The following is a 26,965-nucleotide window of genomic DNA, read 5'->3' on the forward strand; positions in this document are numbered from 1 at the left end:
ACCACTGCACTCCAGTCTGGGTGATAGAGTGAGACCCCCTCTCAAAACAAAACAAAAGAATATTTTTAGTGTTCATTAAGTGTAAATGGATCATCATGAAGGTCTTCATCCTTGTCTTCACACTGAATAGGCTGAGAAAGAGAAAGGGTTGGTATTGCGGTCTCAAGGTGGCAGAGATGGAGAAGGTAGAAGGAGAGGCAGGCACACTCAGTGTAACTTATATTGAAAAAAATTATCATATAAGTGGACCCAGTGCAGTTCAAACCCTTGTTGTTCAAGGGTCAACTAATTATTTTTTGCTCTGTGGGAAGCTTTATGGCTCTATTTCCAGTTCAGAAAGTCCTGAACGTGTGGAGGTAACTTAATTTGGCCTTTATTTTTCTGCTTAACTACATATACGTCTGAAAGTATTGTGAACCTTTTTGTACTTGGATCTGTTGATCTGTAGTCAATTTTGGGATTTCCCTCCCTCTTCTAAAATACAGTACGACAGAATATTTGACATGTTTATAAATAAACATTTATACTGCCATTTCAAGAACATTATTTTGGGCTGGGCGTAGAAGTTTATGCCTGTAATCCTAGCGCTTTGGGAGGCCGTGGTGGGAGGATTGCTTCAGGCCGGGAGTTCAAGACCAGCCTGGGCAAGGTAGCAAGACCCTGTCTTTAAAATTAAAAAAAATTATTTTGTTAATGCTTTTAAGTGGTATTAGGTACTTTAAAGTTACAACTCAGGTACATAAAGTTTTTTTGGGAAAATGATACGGTTTTTTTTTTTTAATGTATATATACTCTATATTTCAAATTTTTTACTTTATATTAACTTGATATGAAGACGAAAATTGTTGGGTAAAATTAATTGTGGTTGATAGTTAAGATTAACATATGCTGACATGAGCTTTGAAAGAGTAACCATGAGTCAGATTGTTAATATTGATCATTTATTGTGTCATTTTACAAAATTATTTTCAAGTTATAGGTTGTTATTGGTGCTACATTTGTGGCATCCTGTAACGGTACAGTCTAATTAGAGATCAGGCAGTATGTAGTATTTTATCGTAATTATTTTGTCTTTTAATGTGTTTAGCCCAAAGCAGTGTCCACACCAGCACCAGCTACAACTCAGCAGTCAGCTCCTGCCAGCACTACAGCAGTTACTTCCTCCACCACCACAACTGTGGCTCAGGCTCCAACCCCTGTCCCTGCCTTGGCTCCCACTTCCACACCTGCATCCATCACTCCAGCATCAGCGACAGCATCTTCTGAACCTGCATCTGCTAGTGCAGCTAAACAAGAGAAACCTGCAGAAAAGCCAGCAGAGACACCGGTGGCTACTAGCCCAACAGCAACTGACAGGTAGGAACTGGATTCTAGGAAATTCTACCTCAAAATCCGTGTTGAACAGGAACTTCATGCATTTATTTTGATTATTGTTTTGAAACTGACTGTATCTACTATGTTAAGCTTTTTTTTAAACGTTTGACTTAAACATATGCTGCGTCTGTTTTGATAGCTTACTAAGGAGAATATAAGTACAAATTTTCGTAATCAGATTTCTGTACTCTGTTGATTTGGGCAGGGTGGGGGGCAGTGGGAAGGAGAAAGCAGGTGAAAGTCTTTTTTTTTTTTTTTGAGTAGAAACGTTAAGAAATACAAATAACCAAAATGAATAAGGATTATATCATGACATTGCCACCCTGATCATCATTTGTACTTGATCTGTATTCTTTATGGTCATTGTCATATATATCATAAGTATCCTTCTATGTCAGTAAATCTTTCCCGTAGTTATATAGCATTGTGTTTGGTTCTGACATTTGTTAGCTCTTGTAACCTGAACCTGTGGATTATTTCAGTTTTTCACTGTTGTATCCATATCTTTGTGAACTTGTGAGAAATTCAAGCTTCTGCCTGTGTTGATCTTTAGGGGAAAAAAAAAAGGAAAAGAGTGTTGAGATATTTGAGGAGGAAGAAATAATTTCTTGTGGGAAGTTGACAGCAGGGACACCTCAACTAAGTGGCTACTTAGGCAGTTAGGATTATTGAGCAGTTTAAGACAAGATTTTTTTTTTTTCTCCCCAGATGATCAGGTAAAATAACCAAAGCAAATGCTTAAGTCAGAGTTCTCTTGGTTGGAAATCATACAGCACAATTCCTTGATCTAAGAGCATGAGTTATATTATGAGCAGCCTTCACTGGCACTACAGCTGTTTGTATTTTGTGACTTAGTGCAACTCAGGACCTCAGAGGCAGTAGTTACATGATCTTTGGAGTTAGAATCAGACACAGTGGAAAACTATGCAGTGACTGGAAGGATTTACAGACATGGAAAGGGGTTAAGATACATATGACAATGATCAAAAAGATATAGTTGTGATCCTTCATTTTAGTGTTCTGCCTTTGAGTGTGATTTCTGTGTCTGACTTAGTCAACCATGTTTGGAGGAGTCTGAGCCACCTGGTTCATTGCTTACTCGGGGGTCTCTTTCTAAATAATTGATTCCCTAAGAAGACAACATGGGTTTAGGCAATAGAATATTTGCCCTGTTACTTTCCTAGAACACTGCTTTAAGCATTCTATTATACACCATTGCCTAACTTGATCCATCTTTCCCATGTACAACTAGAAATGCATTCAACCATCTTATCCTAGTGGATACCACCTAGAGTCAGGTTAAGCTGTTACATCAAAGGGCTGTTGATCAGGTCTGTATATGAGAGGGAACTTACAAATTTAAAAAATTGGTTTACCAAGGCACTTAAATATTACAAACTTATTATGTCTTAAGTCAGTCAGCACAGTACGTCTTATTCTCTTAATTGCTTTAAGCTCTTTTAAAAAAAAAAAGCTTACAGTGTGAGAATTTTAGAGTCGATCAATACATTTTTAATGTGCTAATGCCATCAATTTAAATTTGTTTCTTCATTAACTCCGCTTTTTTTTTTTGGGAGACAGAGTCTCGCTCTGCCACTCAGGCTGGAGTGCAGTGGCGTGACCTCGGCTCACTACAACCTCCACTTCCCGGGTTCAAGCAATTCTACTGTCTCAGCCTCCTGAGTAGCTGGGATTACAGGCGCATGGCACCATGGTCAGCTAATTTTTGTATTTTTAGTAGAGAAGGGGTTTCACCATGTTAGCCAGGCTGGTCTCGAACTCCCGACCTCAGATGATCTGCCCACCTCGGCCTCCCAAAGTGCTGGGATTACAGGCATGAGCCACCATGCCCAGCCCATTAACTCTAGTTTTATTTTCTTCCTGGAGTTGCAGTTTTACTTACCTATCCTAAAAAGAGCCAGGATTATCTTTTCAGACTTACAGAAGTTGCATAAGTAACTTGATGGTCAGTGATCCAGGAAAGCAGACACTAGAGTTTCTTACTTAGTTGGACTTTGTACACCAACTGCTTACTCTTATTTCTCAAAATTTTACCTCAGAAATATAACACAGGAAGAGAGGAATGAGAGAAACTCAGAAAACAAGCTGCTTAAATGTGTCTTAGTTCCTTTATCTTTGCTGGAAAATATCTAGTGTCTTGTGAAGCACAAAACCTAGTGAATAATTATCAGGAGATAAGCTGATAAGAGTTTGTGGAGTGTCGGGAAGTCTGTTTATGACCACTGACCTGACTGTTTTGTTATTAGGGATTTGTTTCTTTAGGTCAATTTTGTTCTTTTAAAAATTGTCTATTACAGTGCAGATTCCACTTGATATCTACCTGAGAGAAACTGCACTTGTGCGCATGACTGTATTGTTTGAAATAAAGGACAAATTGGAATCCTAAATTGACCTGTGGTTTATTCGTAGTAGAGAACAGGACTACTCAAAGTGTAGTAGTCAATAGGCTGCATCAGCATCACTGGGAGTGTGTTTGACATGAATTCTTGGGCCACCCTGGACCTGTAAATCAGAATTATCTGGGAGTGGATCCCAGAAATCAACAAGTCCTCCTGGTGAATACTTGGGATTCTTGGACTTTGTAAAATTTGAGAAACCCTGATATCTGATACTACAAGACAGTTAAAGTATGTACTGTATAAGCATGTTAAATGAGTGTGGTTTTGAGGCTTTGTTATTGAGTGAAAAAAGCAGGTTGCAAAAGAGTATAGGCGATAACCGTAAACCAGACAAAACCCATAAACAACATTGTACATTTTCTGTGGGTATGCATGTTAATGTGTAGAAGAAAAGAAGGCAAGCGTTGACATATAACTAATGAGTGGTTTCCTCTGTGGTTGGAGAGGGGAGAAGTAGTGAGACAGAATCAAGATTAAAGAATAGTGGTTAAAGTATATGTACATCCAGTCTTATCTATGGTGTTTAAAGAGAACTTTTTAAAAACAATGTGTGGGCCGGGTGCGGTGGCTCACGCCTGTAATACCAGCACTTTGGGAGGCAGAGGCAGGCGGATCACAAGGTCAGGAGATCGAGACCATCCTGGCTAACACAGTGAAACCCTGTCTCTACTAAAAATACAAAAAATTAGCTGGGCGTGGTGGCGGGCGCCTGTAGTCCCGGCTACTTAGGAGGCTGAGGAAGGAGAATGGCGTGAACCCAGGGGGTGGAGCTTGCAGTGAGCCGAGATTGCGCCACTGCACTCCAGCCTGGGCAACAGAGTGAGACTCCATCCCAAAAAAAAAAAAACCAATGTGTGATAATAGTGTAAATTATTCTAAGGGAGATGTGTCTTACCGGTTTTTACAATGTATTATACAGTAATGATTAAAACAGTTTGGAATGGCTCATATTAGAAAGATTGGTCAGCGAAATCAACAATAGCTTCGAAGTAGACTCAAATAGATACAGGAACTTAATATAAAGGTACAGTTTCAGAACAATGTGGGGAAAATGCTATTGAGATCTCACCATCTGGAATGAAAAAAGAATGATCCCTCATACTTGTACACCTGCAAAAATAAATTATAGATGGATACGGATGTAATGTAAAAGCAAAGCCATAAGCTAATGGAGAACAAGGGAACAAAAGAGAATAGTCTTCACTTTGAGAAGTCATTCCTAAGCAAGACAACCAAAAAAAAAAAAAAATTATAACAGGAAAGATTGATAAATTTGACTATAGAAAGAATTTAAATGCAGGAAACCAAACTACACATTCCTTAATAAGAGCTTGATTTGGTCTTTTAAATGGAATACGGTGCACCTTTGGGAAGAAATTGAAGTAGATTTGATTGTGCCGACATAGAATGATTGTTAAGTTAAAAAACACAAAAGCTAAAAAAAAAAAAAACAAAAAAAACACCAAAGCAAGACACAAGTTGTTATTCTTTTAAATAGAAATTGGTGTCATAGTGGTTGTCTCTGGGTTAGGGGTAGGAAAAATTTAGTTTTTATATATTGTGCTTTTTGAAATTTTATTTTCTCTATGTTAGTTTTACAGTATATTTAATGAAGAACTTAAAAAATTATACCAAAGGATTATATTAATATTCATATTGGGTGTTACGATGCCAGACACTTTGCTAAGCACTGTACTAGTGTAGCCCTACCCACAACACTTTGGAGTATACGATACTGTCATTGACATTGTGGTGAAGAAACAGGCTTAGAAAGGTTAAGTAATTTATGAATCCAAACTTGAGTTTTCTGCTCTTATTATATACTACCAAGGGCTTTCTCAGAACTGAAATATAATGTGTGTGTTGTTTTTAATTGAGACACAGGTCTAAGTGTGTATGTGTGTCTGCTTTAATTTAAACTTCTAACTACTACCTTTACCACTGTTGTAAACTTAAGTTTATTTTTCTTTGGCCTGCTCTTGGTCTTTCATAATTTTCTGTCTTTTATTGCAGACTTCTCTGTAGTTTCCCAACAGAAACTTAATCTCTTTAAACTGATTTTCATTACATTCAAACTTGGATTTAACCCATATCTACCTTTTTTGCATATGCTATATTTCTTTATTTGAATGTCTTCTTTCAGTGTCCTCATTCAGAACTTACCTATAAGACCTCATTATGTAAAGACTTTATAGCCTAATTTGGTTTCTCCATGTGTTATTTCGTATACTGCTTTTGATATTTCTTCTGGTGTGACTTGATTTATAAATTATTTAACTTCTCATGTAAATTATTTCAGGTAAATAGTTGTGCATTATCTTTTTTGTATTCAATAGATAGCTATCTGTTAGGATATTATTTTATATATTTTGACATTTAAAGTGATGGAGTCTCAGAATAGAAAGAGTACCAAGATTGAAAATTTTTCCCAAACCACAAATGTTGTAGATAAAGCTTTTGGATTTAATCTAGAAGAGACAGTTTAAATACTGTAGTCAGACTTTTATATTTAATTAAAATCAAAGAATCTGTTTACCAATTGGATAGTTACTAAACTAATGTAAATTAAATTTTACATACTTTTTAAAATGTGATTTTTCTAAAATCCTTTTATAGTACATCGGGTGATTCTTCTCGGTCAAACCTTTTTGAAGATGCAACGAGTGCACTTGGTAAGTATCTACTTTTCCTTGTAAATAACTATAAAGAGATAGGAAAGAGGTTTCACTTTTCTAGATCATGATAAAAGTAAGTGTTAATAATTTGCATGGTTATTTATAAGCTGTAAGATGATTGATTTAGGTAATTATTCAATTAATAGTGTTACTGAAGACTTTTAATATTTATGTATTGAATTCTTTAAAACTTGCTCTGAGTTGAGCATACTCGGTTAAAGCAAATAAGTTTCTATTTTCCAGATGTGAATTTTAAATGTGATCCTAACATGGTTGATCCGTGTATGGATTTATTACAAAGGGTCTTTGAAATGGGTATGAAATTTTTCTAGATCTGCCTCACACTTCATGTGTATTCACCATCAGACTTAATTCCAACTTGATGGCACTATACATTCCCATCTACATCTTGTTGCTTGCATTGGCTTGCAGCAAAAATGCCTTTTTATCCCAACTTTTAATTTTACCTACTGAATAATGCCTTTCCATCTCCCATCACCCCAGTCTGTCAAAATGAAGCAGCTTTTTTTTTCTCCCCTTGTAGCATCTCTGATACAGTTCCTGCTAATTACTTGTTTATTGGCTGGCAACTCCATTCCTAGTTTGCTACTCTTAAATGGCAGGGAGGGAGAAAGCGAGGAATAGGTAGAAACAGCAGCTTTGGTGCAGTACAGGCTTCTGGATTCCTGCTTAACTTCTACAGCAGCAGGGTTCCAGCAGCAGTACCACCTCCTAGCATCTGAGTTGGTTCTCTGAGCTAGTTGGGCTGGAGCTCCGTGATACCCTCGTTGCTGTGGAAAATGGCATGTACATTTAGTGGCAAAACAGTAGTTTAAATTATCTAAGATTGCCTGGGTGTGACAACCCCAGATTTTCATCTTTGAAGAACAGTGTCCTAAAACCACTCTGCTATCAAATACAGTGTGAGTTAGTCTCTAGCCAGGAAAACAGAAACCAGTCTATTTCAAAGAGGGAAAGGCTTAATCTTAGGAAATTGTTAGGAATTGGAAGGGCTGGAAAATAGGATTACCCAGAGAGGCAGTAAACTGTCTGTGGCCTCGGGGCTGGAGCCAGCTGGCACTTGCCCCTGATGGTGCTGAAGGCTCTGGCTGTGGTCACTGCTGCTGCAGCTGGAATGCATTGATGCTCCTGAGTGGGAGCCTGGGAGGCCATGCTGTAGCTGCTGCTACTCAAGCCTCTGTGACGATGTCTTCCCATTCTCAGCTTTATGGTCTCGGGATCACTCTACATTTTCATCTTTAATTTACCCAAGTCTCTATGTTGATTCCCTGCTTTTTAATTTTATTTTATTTTTCTGATTTATCTTGCTTCTTTAAACTTTCCTTCTTTGGCTTCTGTGACACCACTCTTCCTGATCCATACCTCAGGCTCTTCCTTCTCAAGCTTTCTAGTTAATTCTTTTCTTTTTTCTTTTCTTTCTTCCTTTCTTTTCGTTTCTCTTTTCTTTCTTCCTTTCCTTTTCCTTTTCCTTTTGTAGTCTAACTCTGTCGCCCAGGCTGGAGTGCAGTGGCGTGATCTCGGCTTACTGCAACCTCCACCTCCCAGGTTTAAGCGATTCTCCTGCCTCAGCCTCCTGAGTAGCTGGGATTACAGGCACGTGCCACCACGCCTGACTAATTTTGTGTATTTTTAGTAGAGATGGGGTTTCACCCTGTTAGCCAGGATGGTCTCAATCTCCTGACCTTGTGATCTGCCCGCCTCGGCCTCCAAAGTACTGGGATTACAGGCGTGAGCCACAGTGCCCGGCCAGTTAATTGGTTTTATTTTACCTGACCATTAAATGTATGAGTTTTCTATGGTTCCATTCTAGGTCATAGTTCAAAGTTTAAATTATGGGAATGACCAATACCATCCATATACTATATAGATTCCCCAAATTATAACTGCAATACCGATCTCCCTCTGAACTCCCAAACTCGTATCTTGACACTGTCAACTAGAAAACTTTAGAACCTCCATGACTTCAGGTTTCAAACTGACTCATTTTTTATTCCCCAGTCTGATTCTTTTCTTGTTCACTTCTTACTTGTACCATCATTCATTCATCTACCCTCTGCCTCTTTTGGCCCAGTGAGTCTGTTTCTTTTCTTTTCCTTTCTCCTCTCTCCTCTGTCCTCTCTCCTTTCTCCTTTCCTTTCTCCTTCCTTCCTCCTTCCCTTTCTTCCCCTCATTCCACAGTTACTAATGACTGTTTCTTAAAGTCTCTGGAATATTTGTTTTCACTGTCATTTAGTTGCCTTAGTTCAGGTCTTTTATTTCACTTGTCCTCTTGCATTATCCTTATCTACCTGGTCTACCTCTTCCTTACCAGAGTGGAAAGCAACTCTAATGGGGTCTTTGTTAATTCCTTTAATAGTTCCTCATGACCTAGAAGATAAGTCCAAAGCTTATTCTTTTTAATTTTTAAAATTTGTATATAGGGAGTACAAGTGCAGATTTCTTACATGCATATATTATGTGGTGGTGAAGTTTGGGCTTTTAGTGTAGCCATCACCTGAATAATGAACATTGTACCAAACAGGAAATTTTTGAACCCACAGTCCACTGCCCACCTTTTGTAGTTTCCAGTGTCTATTATTCCACTCTATATGATGTGTGCCTGTTGTTCAGCTCCCACTTGTGAGGACATGGGGTATTTGACTGTTACTGAGTTATTTCATTTAGGGTAGTGGCCTCCATAGTTCTATCCATGTTGCTGTAAAAAAGACATGGTTTTATTCTTTTTGATGGGTGAGTATTATTACACACACACACACCACGTTTTCTTTATCTCATCCTCCATTGATGATTCCATATCTTTACTATTGTGAATAATGTTGTGATCAACATACAAGTGCGGGTATCTTTTTGATATAATGATTTGTTTCCCTTTGGGTATATATACATAGTAGTGGGATTTCTGGATTAAATGATAGTTCTGTGTTTAAGTTCTTTGAGAAATTTCTGTACTGTTTTCCATAAAGGATGTACTAATGGACATTTCTGCCAGTAGTGTATAAGCATTCTATTTTCTCCGCATCCTTGCCCAACATGTGGTGTAAGATGGGGCATCTCATTGTGGTTTTAATTTGCATTTCTCTGATGATTGGTGATGTTGAGCATTTTTTTCATGTTTGTTGGCCACTTGTATGTCTTCTTTTGAAGAATGTCCAGTCATATTTTTGCACACTTTTTAATGGGGTTATTTGGTTTTTTCTTGATGTTTAAGTTCTGGATAATAGCACTTTGTTAGATTGCCTAAGCCAGTGTCCAGAAGAGTTTTTCTAGGTTTTCTTCTAGGTTTTTTTGTAGTTTCAGGTCTTAATATTTAGGCTTTAATCTGTCTTGAGTTAACTTTTGTGTTTGATGAGAAGTCTGGGTCTAGTTTCATTCTTCAAAATATGGCTATCCAGTTTCTCAGCACCATTTGTTGAATAGGGTGTCCTTTCCCCGGTGTATGTTTTTGTTGACTTTGTTGAAGATCATTTTGGTTGTAGGTATGCAGCTTTATTTCTGGGTTCTCTATTCTGTTCCATTGATTGATGTGTCTGTTTTTATACCAGTACCATGCTATTTTGGTTACAGTAGCCTGGTAGTATTATTTGAAGTCAGGCAATATGATCAAAGCATATTCTGAATGACATATATAAGGTTCTTCATCACCACCTCTTTTGCCTCATTACTCTGTTTCGTGTCCAATCTCTTTCGTTTTTTTTGTTGTTGTTGTTGTTTTGTTTTGTTTTGCTTTGTTTTTGAGACTCACCGTCTCTCTTTGTCACCCAGGCTGGAGTGCAGTGGCGCAGTCTCAGCTCACTGCAACCTCTGCCTCTTGGGTTCAAGAAATTCTCCTGCCTCAGCCTTCCAAGTAGCTGGGATTACAGGCGCCTGCCACCATGCCCAGATAATTTTTGTATTTTTAGTAGGTACAGGGTTTCACCACGTTGGCCAGGCTGGTCTCGAATTCCTGATCTTAGGTGATCCACCCACCTCAGCCTCCCAGAGTGCCGGGATTACAGGTGTGAGCCACTGTGTTGGCCTCTCTAGTTCTTTTTACAAGTCATTTGCCTTTGGACTTTTAAGATCTAAAAAGTATCACACTGCTTATGGGTATTTTTTTGAGATTGTATAATTTAACTAGGAAACATGATTTTAGGAGTCATAGTGTAATGATTAGGTGTGGAGACTCTTGACTGTCAGCCTGTGTTTGTATCTCTGCACCATGACTTAATACTTTCACGATTTTTTTTGTTTGTTTGTTTGAGACAGTCTTGCTCTGTCACCAGGCTGGAGTGCAGTGGCGTGATCTTGGCTCACTGCAATCTCCGCCTCCGGGGTTCAAGCAATTCTCCTGCCTCAGCCTCCTGAGTAGGTGGGACTACAGCCGCGTGCCACCATGCCCAGCTAATTTTTTTTGTATTTTTAGTAGAGACGGGGTTTCACCATGTTGGCCAGGATGGTCTCGATCTCCTGATCTCGTGATCTGCCCGCCTCGGCCTCCCAAGTGCTGGGATTACAAGCGTGAGCCACCATACCTAGTCTTTACCAAATTATTAATCTCTCCAAGCTGTACCCTCCTCATCTTTTAAAGGAGTTGAAATTAAACCTTTCTTATGAGGTAGTGAGAGAGAACTAAATGAGAAACACCATGTTAAAATAGTGCAGTTCTGATTTTCTGTGGCTCGTAATTTCGTTTGTATTGATACTGATTTCTGTATCTGGGAATTAGGCTACTGAAAGTGTATTGCTACTTTAGTTGCTTTGTGCTCGAATTATATCAGTAGATAAGAAAATAATTAAAATTTATTGTTTTATGGGATGGGAAAAGGAAAGTCATTATTTTAAGCAAGATATCATGCTTAATCTGTTTGTGATATTTAGGGGGTTTTTAGCTATTAAACACCTTTATTTTTGAAAATTCTGCAGAAAAAAATTATTTATTCAACAGATACTCGGTGTCAGCTGTGTATCAGGGAAACATGCAAAATGACATGGTTTCCTGCACAGTCAAACTTGCATTCAGTTGGGGCAAGAAAAAAATAATGAAACATTAAAAAAAAAAAGATAAATGATATTAAGAACACAAAGGGCTTCGCTAAAGAAGAAACAGAAGGCCACCTAGGATGGCTAGGCAATGCCTTTTAAATACGGAACTGAAGCACGTTGAAGGAACTGGCCATCTAAGATGGCTGGTGTTGTGTAAAGGCCCTGGGGCAGGAGAAGGTGTGGCCTGCTGAAGTAACACCGGGAAGATGAGTATGGTGGGTGGAGAATTGTTGAGGGCTGGGAGCCAGAAATGAAATGAGAGGTTTTGCGCGCGCGCGTGCATGTGTTTAATTGACTTTTGCAACTGGCTGAAGAATAGATTGTAGATATGGAGACAAGAGTTGGAAACAGGGTGTAATCCCATCTAGAGACTGTTGTGGGCTTGTCTTCAGTGATGACAGTAGAGAATGAAGAGATGGGTTTGGGGTGTAATTTAGAGATGGAAGCTACCAGGTATGCTGGTAAGTGAGGTGTGGAAGGAAGAGGAAAAGGAACTGAAATCACCAGGGTTTTTGTTCAAGCGCTTAGGTAAATAGAGGTGCCATTTGTTTAAAAAGAGCAGACAGACTATGGTGGGACACATTTGAGAGGGAGATCTGAATTGCAGTTAGTTGAGGAATGAGTGGAATGTGAGAAAGTGGACACATGTTCAATAGCTATGGCTGTGATGAGAAGACAGCACATGGATGAATTAGGATGAAGTCAAAGGTGGGAGGTGTGTTTTTGTTTTAGAGTGAAATATAGGACATAGTTAACTACTGACCCAGGATAATTACACAGAGGGGGAAAGATGTTGGTGGAGAAGAGGGAGGATAACCAAATCCAGTTTGGTTTGAGTGTGAGGCAACAATAAAGGTAATGGTCCCCAGAACACAAGCGGAAGAAAGGATAGTTTTAAGTGAGGTAAGTTTATGAGGAAAATAGCTTTCATTTATTCAGAGTGTTGTCTGTGCTGAGAGGAGGGAGCATAGGAGTCTGTAAGAAGTGACTTGTTGGAATATTAGCACTTTGGGCATTTTACCAACTTTGTGTAGTGTACAAGATTTTAACTTTCTAGCTCCTAACCTCTCTTTCCCCCCTGTTTCAGTTATATAAGGTATCAAAAGGAAACTGTGAACTTGTTGCATCGGAGTTGATGGTTCGAAATACCATCCCTTCCCCAGCATGTTTTCAGAATTCAGTCTCTTCTTACCAGTTGCCTTCTCTGACCTCCTGCTAATTCTCCCTTACCTTCGTACCTCATTTTTCTACTGTACTCTGAAACATATTATATGTTTCCTGTTGCTGCTGTAATAAGTTACCACAAACTTAGTGGTGTAGAACACAGATTAACTGTCTTCTAGTACTGTAGGTTAGAAATGTGACACAGGGCTCACTGTACTAAAATCAGGGAGCCGGCATTCCTTTTTGCAGACTCCGGGGAAGAATTTTTTTCCTGATCCTGTCCAGCTTCTAGAGACTGCTCACATACCTTGGCTGGTAGCCCCTTTCTCCATCTTCAAAGGCAACAGCGTAACATCTCTCATCCTGGTTTTGTCTCCTCCTCCTCACACCTGTTTCTCTGACCCTCTCATCTGCCTCCTCCGACTACTGTTAAGGATTCATGTCATTACACTGGACCCACCTGGATAATCCAGAATGAGGTCTCTGTCTTGAAGTCAGCTGATTAGCAACCTTAATTTTATCTATAACCGCAATTTCCCTTTGCCATGTAACCTATTTATAGGTTCCAGGGATCAAACTGGAGGGCATCTTTGGGGGACCATTACTTACTACATATATGTTGTAATTTATACTGTTACTCATCTTTGTATTCCTAGCATAGTAGTGCCTGAAATGTTGTATACGTGAATCAATAAATGTATAGAGAATGCTTATTTATTAAATGTTCCTTTTCTTTCCCCTCCACCCTCCCTTTTTAGTGACAGGTCAGTCTTACGAGAATATGGTAACTGAGATCATGTCAATGGGCTATGAACGAGAGCAAGTGATTGCAGCCCTGAGAGCCAGTTTCAACAACCCTGACAGAGCAGTGGAGTATCTTTTAATGGTGAGAAATGTTTGTTTTACTTTACTCCATTCTGTTGTTTAAGATCAAAATCTCAAAGAAACAGATTTTAAAGGACCAGTTCAGTTGTCACTGATATATGCTAGATGATATACATAATGCTTTTTTTTTCTAGTATGTTTGTATTTTGTGTTAATAAAATGTAACCTTTTTTAATCTAATGGTCCAACATTGTAGTAGCTTTTTAGGTGCCACTATGGGTGAATTATTCAGAACAAAAAATTTTTTTTTTTTTGAGACGGAGTCTCGCTCTGTCGCCCAGACTGGAGTGCAGTGGCACGATCTCTGCTCACCGCAAGCTCCACCTCCCAGGTTCACGCCTTTCTCCTGCCTCAGCCTTCCAAGTAGCTGGGACCACAGGCGCCTGCCACCATGCCCGGCTAATTTTTTTGTATTTTTAGTAGAGATGGGATTTCACCATGTTAGCCAGGATGGTCTTGATCTCCTGACCTCGTGAGCCACCGCGCCTGGCCAAAATTTCAAGCTTGAGAATCCGGGCCAAATTCTTTTGCTTATACTGTGTATATTTCTGTAATAAGGTGCCAGCTTTTTAAAAACTGGGAAATTTCACATAAAAGTACAGATTTCTGGTTTATCTGGACAACTTTGATCCCAGATTTTTACAAGGGATTAAGGAAAATATTTTAGATCGTGGAATCTAATTCATTATCCTCTGATTCACTCTGTTACCAATGTAACATCATGCATTTAATGAATGGTGTCACTTACCTGGTCCTGTTGGCATTTGAATTTGTTTTTGTAGTCGGAGTTGAGGGACTTTTTGAATAAAGTCTTCTTTTTTTCCTGGTAATGGGAGTTTTTGAGAAATAGGTTGTTGTGGACATTAACTGAAACCCTTGGTATTAAGATGAAAGTATGCTAGTTTTACAGATGTGACACAGGCTGAAGTAATTGAATTAACTTTTTAAAAATCTTAGACTTCTATAATTATCTTTGGTGTTTTGGAGTATTATCAAAGTCTGAATTGCCCTAAATATCATCTTAAAAGTTGCCTGATTCTAACCCTTTTGGGAATTACATCCACAGTTTAACCCATTCCTTTGTGTCTAGGTTGTACTTCTGTTAAAAACTCCTTTCAGGTAGCTAGCTAATTTCAGAAGAGTCAGTTATAAGACTCATAACTGTACTCTGCCTCCACCATTTATTTGCCCATGCATTTGCATGTGAAGTTCACAAAACCTTTTTCTTAGCATATTATTTTATCTTTTTAAATTCACTTTTTCATTGTCTTCTTGAGTAGTGCCTTTAAATGCTGGCAGTTTATCCAGTTTGTTTGGAATTGTGGAATTAATAATTGTTGTGAATTTGTTTGGTGAGGAGTGCATACCCTAAACAGATTGTATAAAAGTATTAGCTTTTATGGAGTGGCTTTCATTTACACCTGATTTAGAATTCTGCATAAGTTCAACAGTATCAGTTATTTTGATCTAATGGATGTGGAGTTTTGAGGTATAAAAAAAACAGAATCATTGTTACCAAATGCTAAAACTGCTGTAGAGCATCAAATGCAAATAAATAGATGAGACATGAATTCATCAAAAACAATTTATAACTAAAATGCTTTTTATATATTTGCTCTTTGTTTCATAGACTGGAGGGGAAAAGTTGCCTTTAATTGTTACTAGTTAAGAGATAGGTTAAGGTGAATGGATGGAAAGAAGAAATGTTGAGCATTTATGTAAGAGGCTATGTAATGTGTGAGAATAGAGGTCGATCTATAGCAATGAAGATTAACTTTTTAGTTTAATAAAACAGAATTTGATGGACGCTCTGGATCCTAAATTTGTATGTAGTTTGTTAGCACTTAAATAACTGCTCATCTGAGTTAAGGGTTTGAATTGGTGAACTCATTCAAAAACATTGGTTTTAATGCCTGGAGTGACACCTAATGCATGCAGCCATTTTCCTGCTGTGTTACTCTTCATGCTTTATATGTTGTTGCTTTTGGCTTCTGGTTTATTAGGGAATGGAAGGATTTATCATCTTATTCAATTATAATACTTGGTTCTTTATTCTCTTCTTTCCAGAATCTATAAGAACTTGATAAAGACTTTTTAAAAATTTTAAATGACAAGTCTATCAATCATGTGCATCAAAATAGGTGTCCCAAAAGATTTTAGTGCATGCAGTTTTAAGCTCTTAATAACTTTAAAAGATAAGTACTATAAACTTACAAAAGGCATCACCTAAAAACTAAATGGTTTCAATTTCTTTTATATCGATTTTATGAATTTTGAAAAATTAAATTTTTTGAGATACTTTAAATATCTCATTTATGAGATACTTTGATACTTTAAGAAACACTTCACTCAAAAGTATCTCAAATTTATGAGATACTTTCTGAGTGACACTTTCTCAGTACCATGGATCAGTAGGGGAGATCCTCCTGCCTGGCCACTGTGTACCTGGTCTGTATCCATTAGATATTTTTTTCCCCAGGAGTCATTTCAGAACTGTCAAGTGTGCATCAAAACCTCTTTTTTTGGATTATCTTAAGCTAGAGTTGCAAACTCAATCCTTTTTATCACTGAGTAACAGCTGATGAAGATTTCTAAAAAGTTAGAAAGTCAACTGAACTAATAGGTAGCACAAAAACCTTTGGTTATGTTCAGTTTTAAGAAGGTACATGTATCAATATTTTTCAAATTTGATGCTAATTACATGTGCCTGGTAGGCATCTTATTGAACAACACAGAGAATATTTCCATCATCATGGTAAGTTCTGTTGGACAGTGCTGCTTTGCATTATTATAGCAATGTGGGTTTTTCTATAATGTACCCAGGTCATTTCTAATCTAATTTGAATCCATGCAGCTTAATAATCCTGTACTTTTAATTGAAGCAGACATCTGTTTGATGCTTTTGAAAATCAGACAAGATGTTAAATAGACTATAAATCTTTTACTCTGTATAATATTTAGTTTTGCATGATGGGATATCTTAAAGCTTGGAAATTCTATTATAGGGAATCCCTGGAGATAGAGAAAGTCAGGCTGTGGTTGACCCCCCTCAAGCAGCTAGTACTGGGGCTCCTCAGTCTTCAGCAGTGGCTGCAGCTGCAGCAACTACGACAGCAACAACTACAACAACAAGTTCTGGAGGTAAAGTGGAATCTTTTGGATGGGGAGGGAATGGCCCTGAATTTTTAGTGTAAAATAATTTAATCTGAAATACTTCAGAAATGACGTTCATTCCCAGAGCAGTCGAATAATTCGTTAAGTTCTCTCTTCACTAATGTTTGAGAAAAGCCCAAAAGAAACTTTCCCAAGTGGATGTAAAAGGTATCCTTGCTGATATTAAACATCAGTGTTGCAGTTTTGCCGAAGGGCATATTCTGTTTTATTTGTTTTAAGGAAAAGATGCTTTCCAGTTTGTATTTAGTGTTACTTTCTGATGCCATTCAGAATGGTTTGCTCACTTTGTCTCTTACTCTCTCCATATATGTTACAAAGTGTATGTAATTTCAAAGCCAGCAGGATGTTAGTAATTATACAACCAAGGAAATGAAACCGTGAGAGGTTTAAAACCTTGTATCTAGAGGAGAAAGCAAAGCTTGAATTGAAGTCTCCTTACTGGGGTGCTGACCATACCCCACACATTGCTATAGGTCTGACTACAGAGCAAAGCCTGGAACCTGCGGTCAGCTTAGGAATTACGCAGTGTTCTCCTTCGTTCGTTCTTCTGTATATTAATAAAGTAATTTAAACTGTTAATCTTGAAAAGGCCATTCTTCCATGCATTTCCTAGCTCTGATAATGATAGTCACCTCTGGTTGACAAAGGTCTCTCAGTGCTTTGTGTACAGTCTCCCAAGGACAGGCCCTTTGTTGTGATTCAGCATATGGGAGTGGAAAGAGATGACCACAGCTCTGCTTTGGATTTGGGGTCCTGTTCTTTTCAGCACTTATTAGGTGACACAGTCTCTAAGTCTCACTGCCTTCACCTGTAAAGCTAGTATTATATATGGAAGAACAAAAAACCCATGTGCTGTGGTCATTTTGATTGGAATGATTGTCTTCCTGAATAGGAAATTACAACATACATCTAGAAATTCTCTTTTATTCATTAGTAACCTCAAAAAAATTCCTGTATGTATGATTTTTGGTTTCCTATAGCATAACCAGACAAGTACCAGCACCCTGAAAAAGCCAGAAGTTCTGTATTTTATATTTTATTTGGCATTATTAACATTTATTATTGTGAATGGATTTTAGACCGAAGAGTTTAGATATATTAGTACTAGATTGCCATACAGCTTATTTATCCGAGTTTTTGTAGTTCACAAATGTTTGAAATTTAATGGTAATAACGGGAAGTCTTCCTTAATGTAAGTTTGGATTAAAGTTTCTCCTGATTTGCAAAACCTGACCTCAGACTTTAATTATCTTTTTCTTCTTTGGTTTAGCATTTCCTAGGAATTCAAGCTCAGATTGTGTTCTTTTAGGGGTTTTCATTGTTTATAAAGTAAGTGAGTTTTTGTTTTTGTTAGTTGTGGTGTATATTTTTCTTAGGAATTTTAAGCAACAGGAACAACTTTTAGTACTTTTTATTTTGATAGAACACACACGGGAGACAAGTTTCTAGTATTATTTTATAACGTTGAGTGCCAAGGGCAATTATAAGAAAGTTTGGTTCATATTACAGTCAGCGTTCTGCACTCCCTGCCTTTACTAATAGGAGTAATTTTTGCTGTATAAAACTTGCAAGTTGGTACAGTTGGAAGATTTCATCATTATTTACTTCATTTTATTACATCTGAGAACTCAAATCATTTTTTCCTTGATAGTGTTTGCTGTCTAAATGTATTGTTTAACCACTCTTTGTATATGTATTTACTGCTTTTGTTTAAAAATGTTTATGTGTATTTTAGGACATCCCCTTGAATTTTTACGGAATCAGCCTCAGTTTCAACAGATGAGACAAATTATTCAACAGAATCCTTCCCTGCTTCCAGCGTTACTACAGCAGATAGGTCGAGAGAATCCTCAGTTACTTCAGGTGACTAATCAGTGTCAGTTTCACAAGTGATTTAGAGTGTGTCACAATTTGAAAAAGTCTGTGAACGGTCCTTCCCCTCCTCAAATACAACTCTGTATTTGAGAATGGTGAATGTATTCTTCCAAGCTACACTTAGATATTGTAATCTAGATAGGTGTACTAAAAAAACAGTTGGGATATGGAGGTTGGGTTAAATTAAGTTGACCAAATAGTAATAAGTTTGGGAAACATTTTATATTTCCTTTTTGGAGATTCCCACTACACATTAATATGTTAAAGAATTTGGGAAGCTGTTTACAAAGAAACTGCCTAACTTTAAATCACTTTTCACAAGCTTATTACTCCGTTCCTTTTTCTTAGGAACTTTTAAGCAACAGGAACAACTTACTCTTAGAAAAAATAGCTGTGGGGCTTCTTTAATGCTCAGATCACCAAGTATTTGAATTTTATACAGCATTTTAGTGCCCACTAGTGTGGAAGGTAAAAAATATATGCAAGTATTAAGAATAAGTTCTATTCTTATAGTCCCACAGTAGTTTGTTTTGTTTTGTTTTGTTTTATTAAGCACAGGAGGCTTAGAGCACTTAAGAATTTAAATTTCTTCACTGTTTACTTTGCCCAAAACTATTGAATTTCTTTACTAATGTACAAGAAATCACATCCTTCCAAAGACTGAATAATCCAGAATCACTAAATTACTACGTTTGCAAAAGTGTAGCCTTTTCTCTTAGTAATATTTAGAATTTCTCTGTTCCTGCAGATACTTAATATCAGTGTATTATTTTTCTCTTTCCTTCATATCACCACAGCAAATTAGCCAACACCAGGAGCATTTTATTCAGATGTTAAATGAACCAGTTCAAGAAGCTGGTGGTCAAGGAGGAGGAGGTGGAGGTGGCAGTGGAGGAATTGCAGAAGCTGGAAGTGGTCATATGAACTACATTCAAGTAACGCCTCAGGAAAAAGAAGCTATAGAAAGGGTGAGTTTAAGTAAAACTTAAAAAAAATTAGTTCTTGGCTGGGCTCATGCCTGTAATTCCAGCACTTTGGGAGGCCAAGGCAGGTGGATCACCTGAGGTCAGGAGTTCAAGACCAGCCTGGCCAACGTGGTGAAACCCCATCTCTACTAAAAATACAAAAATTAGCTGGCGTGGTGGCACATACCTGTAATCTCAGCTACTTGGGAGGCTGAGGCAGGAGAATTGCTTGGACCTGGGAGGTGGAGGTTGCAGTGAGCCGAGATTGTGCCACTGCACTCCAGCCTAGGCAACAGAGTGAGACTGTCTCAAAAAAAAAAAAAAAAAAATTCCTTAGTCACACTAGCCCCATTTCAAATGCTCAGAAGTCACATATTAATAATAAGGTTTTTCTATAATTTCTTTCAATAGTGTCCTGTAGTTTTCAGGGTAGAAGTTGTGTAATACTTATGTTAAAATTATTCCTAAGTATTTTTACTCTTTTTGATGCTGTTATAAATGGATTTTTCTCTTAATTTCGTTTTTAGACTGTTCATTGCTAACTATATAAAAATACAATTTAATTGTGTATATTGATCGTTTATCTTAAAACCTTCTTGAACTCTTATTTATTCATTAAGTAGTTTGTGCATGTGTTCATTAGGATTTTCCATATACAAGGTCATGTCATCTGCATATGGAGACAGTTTTACTTCTTTTCCAATATGGATACTTTTTATTTCTTTGTCTTATCTAATTGCCCTATCTGGAGCCTGCAGTATATTATTAGACTAGCAAGAACCAACAGCATCCTTGTCTGGTTCTTGATCTTAAGGGAAAGCATTCAGTCTTTCATCACTAAGTATGATGTTATCTATGGGTTTTTTGTGGATGCCCTTTATCAGATTGAAGAAATTCTCTTCTGTTCCTAGTTTGTTCATCACAAAAAGGTGTTGGATTTTGTCAAATGTTTTTTTCTTGTATTAAGATGATCATGTAATTTTTGTCCTTTAGTATGCTTTATTACATTGATTGGTTTTTGTATGTTGAAACAACCTTGCATTTCTGAGATAAATTTTACTGGTTACAGCATATGATCTTTTTTATACGTTGCTGGATTTAATCTGCTTGTATTTTGTTGAGGATTTTTGCATCTGTTCATAAGTCATATTGGTCTGTAGTTTTTTTTGTTTTTGTTTTTGTTTTTTTTCTTGAGACTCAATCCATTTAGAAGTTTATTTTGCCAAGGTTAAGGACACATGCCTGGGAGACAGGGAGACAAGTCTGTGCCTTTCTCCAAAGATGATTTTGAGGGCTTCAATATATATATATTTTTTTAATTAAGTATTTATTGATCATTCTTGGGTGTTTCTCGGAGAGGGGGATATGGCAGGGTCATAGGATAATAGTGGAGAGAAGGTCAGGAGATAAACACATGAACAAAGGTCTCTGGTTTTCCTAGGCAGAGGTCCCTGCGGCCTTCTGCAGTGTTTGTGTCCCTGGGTACTTGAGATTAGGGAGTGGTGATGACTCTTAAAGAGCATGTTGCCTTCAAGCATCTGTTTAACAAAGCACATCTTGCACTGCCCTTAATCCATTTAACCCTGAGTTCACACAGCACATGTTTCAGAGAGCACGGGGCTGGGGGAAAGGCCATAGATCAACAGCATCCCAAGGCAGAAGAATTTCTCCTAGTCAGAACAAAATGGAGTCTCCCATGCCCACCTCTTTCTACACAGACACAGCAACAATCTGATCTCTCCTTCCTTTCCCCACACTTCCCCCCCTTCTTTTCAACAAAACCGTCATCGTCCTCATGGCCCCCTCCCGATGGTCGCTGTCTCTTCGGAGCTGTTGGGTACACCTCCCAGACAGGGCGGCTGGGCAGAGGCGCTCCTCACTTCCTCCCAGACGGGGTGGTGGCCAGGCAGAGGTGCTCCTCACCTCCCAGATGGGGTGGCCGGGCAGAGGTGCTCCTCACTTCCTCCCAGACGGGATGGCGGACGGGCAGAGGCACTCCTCACCTCCCAGACGGGGCAACCGGGCAGAGGCGTTCCTCACTTCCCAGACGGGGCGGCCCGGCAGAGGCGCTCCTCACATCCCAGGCAATGGGCGGCCAGGCAGAGACGCTCCTCACTTCCTATACGGGGTGGCGGCGGGGCAGAGGCTGTAATCTTAGCACTTTAGGAGGCCAAGGCAGGCGGCTGGGAGGTGGAGGTTGTAGCGAGCCAAGATCACGCCACTGCACTCCAGCCTGAGCAACGTTGAGCACTGAGTGAGGGAGACTCCGTCTGCAATCCCAGCACCTCGGGAGGCCAAGGCGGGCAGATCACTCGAGGCTAGGAGCTGGAGACCAGCCTGGTCAACACGGCGAAACCCGGTCACCACCAAAAATACAAAAACCATTCAGGTGTGGCACGCGCCTGCAATCCCAGGCACTCGGCAGGCTGAGGCAGGAGAATCACAGGAGCCCGAGGCAGGGAGGTTGCAGCAAGCCAAGATCACGGCAGTACAGTCCAGCTTCGGCAACAGAGGGAGATCGAAAAAAGAAGGAGAGGGAGACCGAAGAAAGGGGAGAGGGAGAGGGAGAGGGACTTTTGTGATGTTTTTGTCTGAATTTGATGTCTAGGTAATACTGGCCTCTTAGAGTAAGTTGGGAATTACTCTCTCCTGTTATCTGGAAGTATTTATTAAGAATTGGTGTGAATTCTTTGAACAGTTGATAGAATTCACCAGTAGTCTGGGCCTGGGCTTTTGTGTTTTTGGGAAGTTTTGTGATTACTGATTCAGTCTCTTGTTACTTGTCTATTCAACTTTTCTATTTCTTTTTTTTTTTTTTTTTTTTTTTTTTGTGTGAGACGGAGTCTCACTTTGTTGCCCAGGCTGGATTGCAGTGGCGTGATATCCGTTCATTGCAAGCTCCACCTCCTGGGTTCACACCATTCTCCTGCCTCAGCCTCCCGAGTAGCTGGGACCACAGGCACCCGCCACCATGCCCGGCTAATTTTGTTTTGTATTTTTTTTAGTAGAGACGGGGTTTCACCATGTTAGCCAGGATGGTCTCGATCTCCTGACCTTGTGATCTGCCTGCCTCGGCCTCCTAAAGTGCTGGGATTACAGGCGTGAGCCACTGCACCTGGCCAACTTTTCTATTTCTTTTAGAGTCAATTTTGGTGGTTTTTGACTTGGAATTTGTCTATTTTATCTAAGCTGTCTAATTTGTTGGCATGCAATTGTACATATTTCCTTATAATCATTGTATTTCTTCTTTTGATAAAGTAATAATGTTCCTGCATTTATTCCTGATTTCAGTCATTTGAGTCCTAAGATATTTTTGTTTTTTACCTTCAGTTTAGCTAAAGGCTTTAATTTTGTTCATTTTGTTGTTGTTGTTAATGACAAAAATAACTTTGGGTTTTGTTGATTCTCCCTATTTTTCTAGTCTTTGTGTTTGTTTGTTTTGTTTTTTAAGTCTCTCTAATGTTTATTTCCCTCTTGCTTGCTTCTAGTTTGTTCTTCCTTTTTTAGGTTAGGTTTAGTTTAGTTCTTTGCTTAGTTTTAGTTTAAGATTAAATTATTATCTATCTTTGTTAGCATAGATGTTTATAGCTATAATATTCCTTCTGTGTTTATGCTATAGCAGCATCCCATAAGTTTTAGTATGTTGTATTTTTGCTTTCTTTCATCTCAAAATGTTTTTTAATTTCCCATTTGGTTTCTAATTTAATTCATTCGTTATTTAGGATTGTGTTAATTTCCACAAGTTTATGAATTTCCCGCATTTTCTCCTTTCGATTTCTAAATTCATTCCATTATAATCAGAGAATATACTTTCAATACTTTTCAACTTATTGAGGTTCGTTTTGTGGCCTAACATGGTGTTTCTGAAGAATGTTCTATGTATACTGAAGAAGAATATAATGTAGTTCTTATTAAGTGGTCTATAAACATCTGATAGATCTCGTTTGTAGTCAAGTCTTCTTCCTTAGCTGTTTTATCTATTACTGAAGGTGGAGCTATAGATGTCTCTGTTATTGTTAATTGCCAATTTCTACCTTTAATTCTCAGTTTTTATTTTATGTATTTTGTGGCTCTGTTATATATATTTATATTTGTTGTGTCTTCCTGATCCTTTTTTATCATAAAATGCCTTTTGTCTGTAGTAACAATTTTTATCTTAAATCTGTTTCCTCTGATATAGCCATTCTAGCTCTTTTTTGGTTACCATTTGCATGGTATATACCTTTTTCTGTCATTTTACTTTCAACCTACTTGTGTCTTTGAATCTAAATTGTGTGTTTTGTAGAAGCAGGCAGTTGGATTGTACCCTTTACTTCACGTATCCTAGCCTTAATCTGGATAAAACCCAGATAACAAACTGATTTTTTAGTTTCTTCTGCTTTCATAGATGAATAGTTATTCGTGATGAATTGGGATTTTTGCCCAACTTTTAAGGGTTATTTCTGAATATAATCTGACACAGCAGTCTTCAACCTTTTTGGCACCAGGGACCAGCTTCGTAGAAGACCTTTTCTTCTACCAACAGAGGTGGGCTGGGCGCGGTGGTTTTGGGATGAAACTGTTCCACCTCCGATCATCAGGCATTAGTTAGGTTAGGAAGTGGGGTGGGGCGGTGCTTTTGGGATGAAACTGTTGCACCTCACATCATCAGGCATTTGTTAGGCTATCATACGGAGTACAGACCCTAGATCCCTCTCATTCACAGTTCACAGTAGGGTTCATGCTCATATGAGAATCTGATGCCACTGCTGATACAACAGGAGACGGAGCTCAGGTGGTAATTCGAGGGATGGGGAGCGGCGGTAAATACAGATGAAGCTTCACTTGCTCGCCCACTGCTCACCTCCTCCCGTGCGGCCCAGTTCCTAACAGGCCAATGGCTGGTGCCAGTTCACGGTCTGGGGGTTTGGGACCCGTGATCTAACTCAAGGTGATTGAGACAATTGAGGAGGGTGACATTTGGCTGAATTTTTAAAGGCTTTTAAAAGGAGTGAGTATTGTCACAAGTGATTTTTAATATAATAGACTAGAAAAATGAAATTAAGTAGCTGGTATTACCATTTAAAATGCTGTAACTTAAGCAGATAAAAATAGAACACTATCTTCAAAATGTACCATGTATTACTAATAATTGGTCACCTGTTTTTCTAGTATGGAGTGTTGAATAAAGCAAGGAGATTGAGAGTGATGTTTGATCCAAATGAAAGACATGAGTTGGCATTAATAAATACAACATAATTTGTTTTAATTTACAAATAATTAGGTGAGGTGGTTAAACTATACTGCAGGTACTCTCATCCTTATCTTCACTCTTAATATACTAAAAGCCATTTGATTTACACACTTCTGTAGAGTCATTTATTTTTAAACCATAGCAGTTAGCAACTAATTTTTAATAAGGCCAAAGAGTATTTGCATAGTATCTATTAAGCTTTAACTAGAAACAAAGACTTTTTTTAGGTGATTAGTAAAGGAAAGGGTCTAGATTCCATCTAATCCCTTGAGTTGGGCAGTAAATCCATATTGATAGAGATGAATTCATGTAAAATTCTCAAGAGCTTTTTTGGGTTGCAGTATGTTTTTGAGTAATGATCTGTCTTTAGTGCTATGCTGGAATCTATAGTATGTAAATAAAATTAAATGTGCCGTAATTGGTGTGTTGGATTTATATTTTTTTCCTTTTTCTTCCAGTTAAAGGCATTAGGATTTCCTGAAGGACTTGTGATACAAGCATATTTTGCTTGTGAGAAGAATGAGAATTTGGCTGCCAATTTTCTTCTACAGCAGAACTTTGATGAAGATTGAAAGGGACTTTTTTATATCTCACACTTCACACCAGTGCATTACACTAACTTGTTCACTGGATTGTCTGGGATGACTTGGGCTCATATCCACAATACTTGGTATAAGGTAGTAGATTGTTGGGGGTGGGGAGGGAGGGATCTAGGATACAGGGCAGGGATAAATACAGTGCATGTCTGCTTCAATTAGCAGATGCCGCAACTCCACACAGTGTGTAAAATATATACAACCAAAAATCAGCTTTTGCAGATCTTTATTTCTTCTGTAAAACAGTAGGTAACTTTTCCTAGGTTTCACTCTTTTTAGTGTACTAGATCCAGAAACTTAGTGTAATGCCCTGCTTTATATTTCTTTGACTTAACATTGGTTTCAGAAAGAATCTTAGCTACCTAGAATTTACAGTCTCTGTTTCATGGCAACACTGGATAATGACTTTGTGAAATTTAAAAAATTTTTGTAGCGACTGTAAACAGAAATGCCAAATTGATGGTTAATTGTTGCTGCTTCAAAAATAAGTATAAAATTAATGTGTAAGGAAGCCCATTCTTTCATGTTAAATATTTGGGGTGGGAGGGGAGAAAGGGAAACTTTTCTTAAAATGAAAATAATTACTGCTATTTTAAAATTTCTTGATCATTGAATGTGAGACCCTTCTAACATGATTTGAGAAGCTGTACAAGTATAGGCAGAGTTATTTTCCTGTTTACATTTTTTTTTTGTTTTGGGGAAAAAATTGGTAGGTGTCTAATTACTGTTTACTTCATTGTTATATTGCAGTAAAAGTTTTAAAACAACCATTGCATGTTTGCTTTTGATGTATCCCTTTGTGAAATTAGCACTTTTGGGGCCAATGGAGAAATGCAGCATTCACTCTCCCTGTCTTTTCCCCTTCCCTCAGCAGAAACGTGTTTATCAGCAAGTCGTGAGTCAAACTGCTGCCTTTTTAAAAACCCACAAAATGCTGATTCAGTTCAAAATTAATGCAAATGTTTCAAAACTGGGTTTCTGATATTTGTAAATGTGTTTCTTTATTAGATAAGAGTGTATTACCATTAAAGTCATTAGTATAATATTGCTTTCAAAAAGAGATGGTAGACAAAACTATAATCCAGCATCTTTTATTGCATTGGAAAGACTGGCAAAGTCTTTTGGAAGGGTTGGGAGATGTGGCTGGAAAGTACTTTGGAAAATATACAATCAAGATATCTCATGGCATATTAAAAGAAAAATCTTAATAGCAGTGTTGGCTTTTATTTGGATTTTTTCATCTCAGTTTTTTCTTTGGAATCTCCTTCATTGGCATTGTTATTTAATGATAAACGGGGCAGATGTCTACTTGTTCAGTTTTTCAAATCTGTTTTCCTGAGTATAAATAAGAGTATTTAAAGAAATAATTTGGGTTGCTTTTGTTCTTTGTTTCCTTTTTTTTTTTTTAACCATCTGATACTAAGAAGATGAATTTGCACAGATATCTCTGCATAATTTCGCAATATCTTTAGCACAGTATGGTGATGACTTTTAAGCATTTACATCACGTACTCATAACCTATTTCTTATGAAAATAAATGAAACTGGCTGGGTATGGTGG

General features: G+C 38.0%; 1 protein-coding gene across 3 annotated transcripts in view; it reads left to right on the forward strand.

The window, feature by feature from the left end:
* The window catches only part of RAD23B (RAD23 homolog B, nucleotide excision repair protein), a 48,926-nt gene extending 22,309 nt beyond the window's left edge, over positions 1–26,617 (forward strand). For all 3 annotated transcript variants that reach the window (XM_054501251.2, XM_054501255.2, XM_063649795.1), the window contains 7 exons: positions 1,088–1,356; positions 6,411–6,466; positions 13,435–13,562; positions 16,567–16,702; positions 18,471–18,598; positions 19,408–19,578; positions 25,267–26,617. In XM_054501251.2, coding sequence (XP_054357226.1) covers positions 1,088–1,356; positions 6,411–6,466; positions 13,435–13,562; positions 16,567–16,702; positions 18,471–18,598; positions 19,408–19,578; positions 25,267–25,380 — 1,002 coding nt within the window. In that variant the 3' untranslated portion in view covers positions 25,381–26,617. The remainder of the gene's footprint in view (positions 1–1,087; positions 1,357–6,410; positions 6,467–13,434; positions 13,563–16,566; positions 16,703–18,470; positions 18,599–19,407; positions 19,579–25,266) is intronic.
* Positions 26,618–26,965: the final 348 nt, after the last annotated feature.

The sequence above is a fragment of the Pongo pygmaeus genome, chromosome 13 (assembly GCF_028885625.2).
Source record: "Pongo pygmaeus isolate AG05252 chromosome 13, NHGRI_mPonPyg2-v2.0_pri, whole genome shotgun sequence".
In the NCBI taxonomy this organism is placed as follows: Eukaryota; Metazoa; Chordata; class Mammalia; order Primates; family Hominidae; genus Pongo; species Pongo pygmaeus.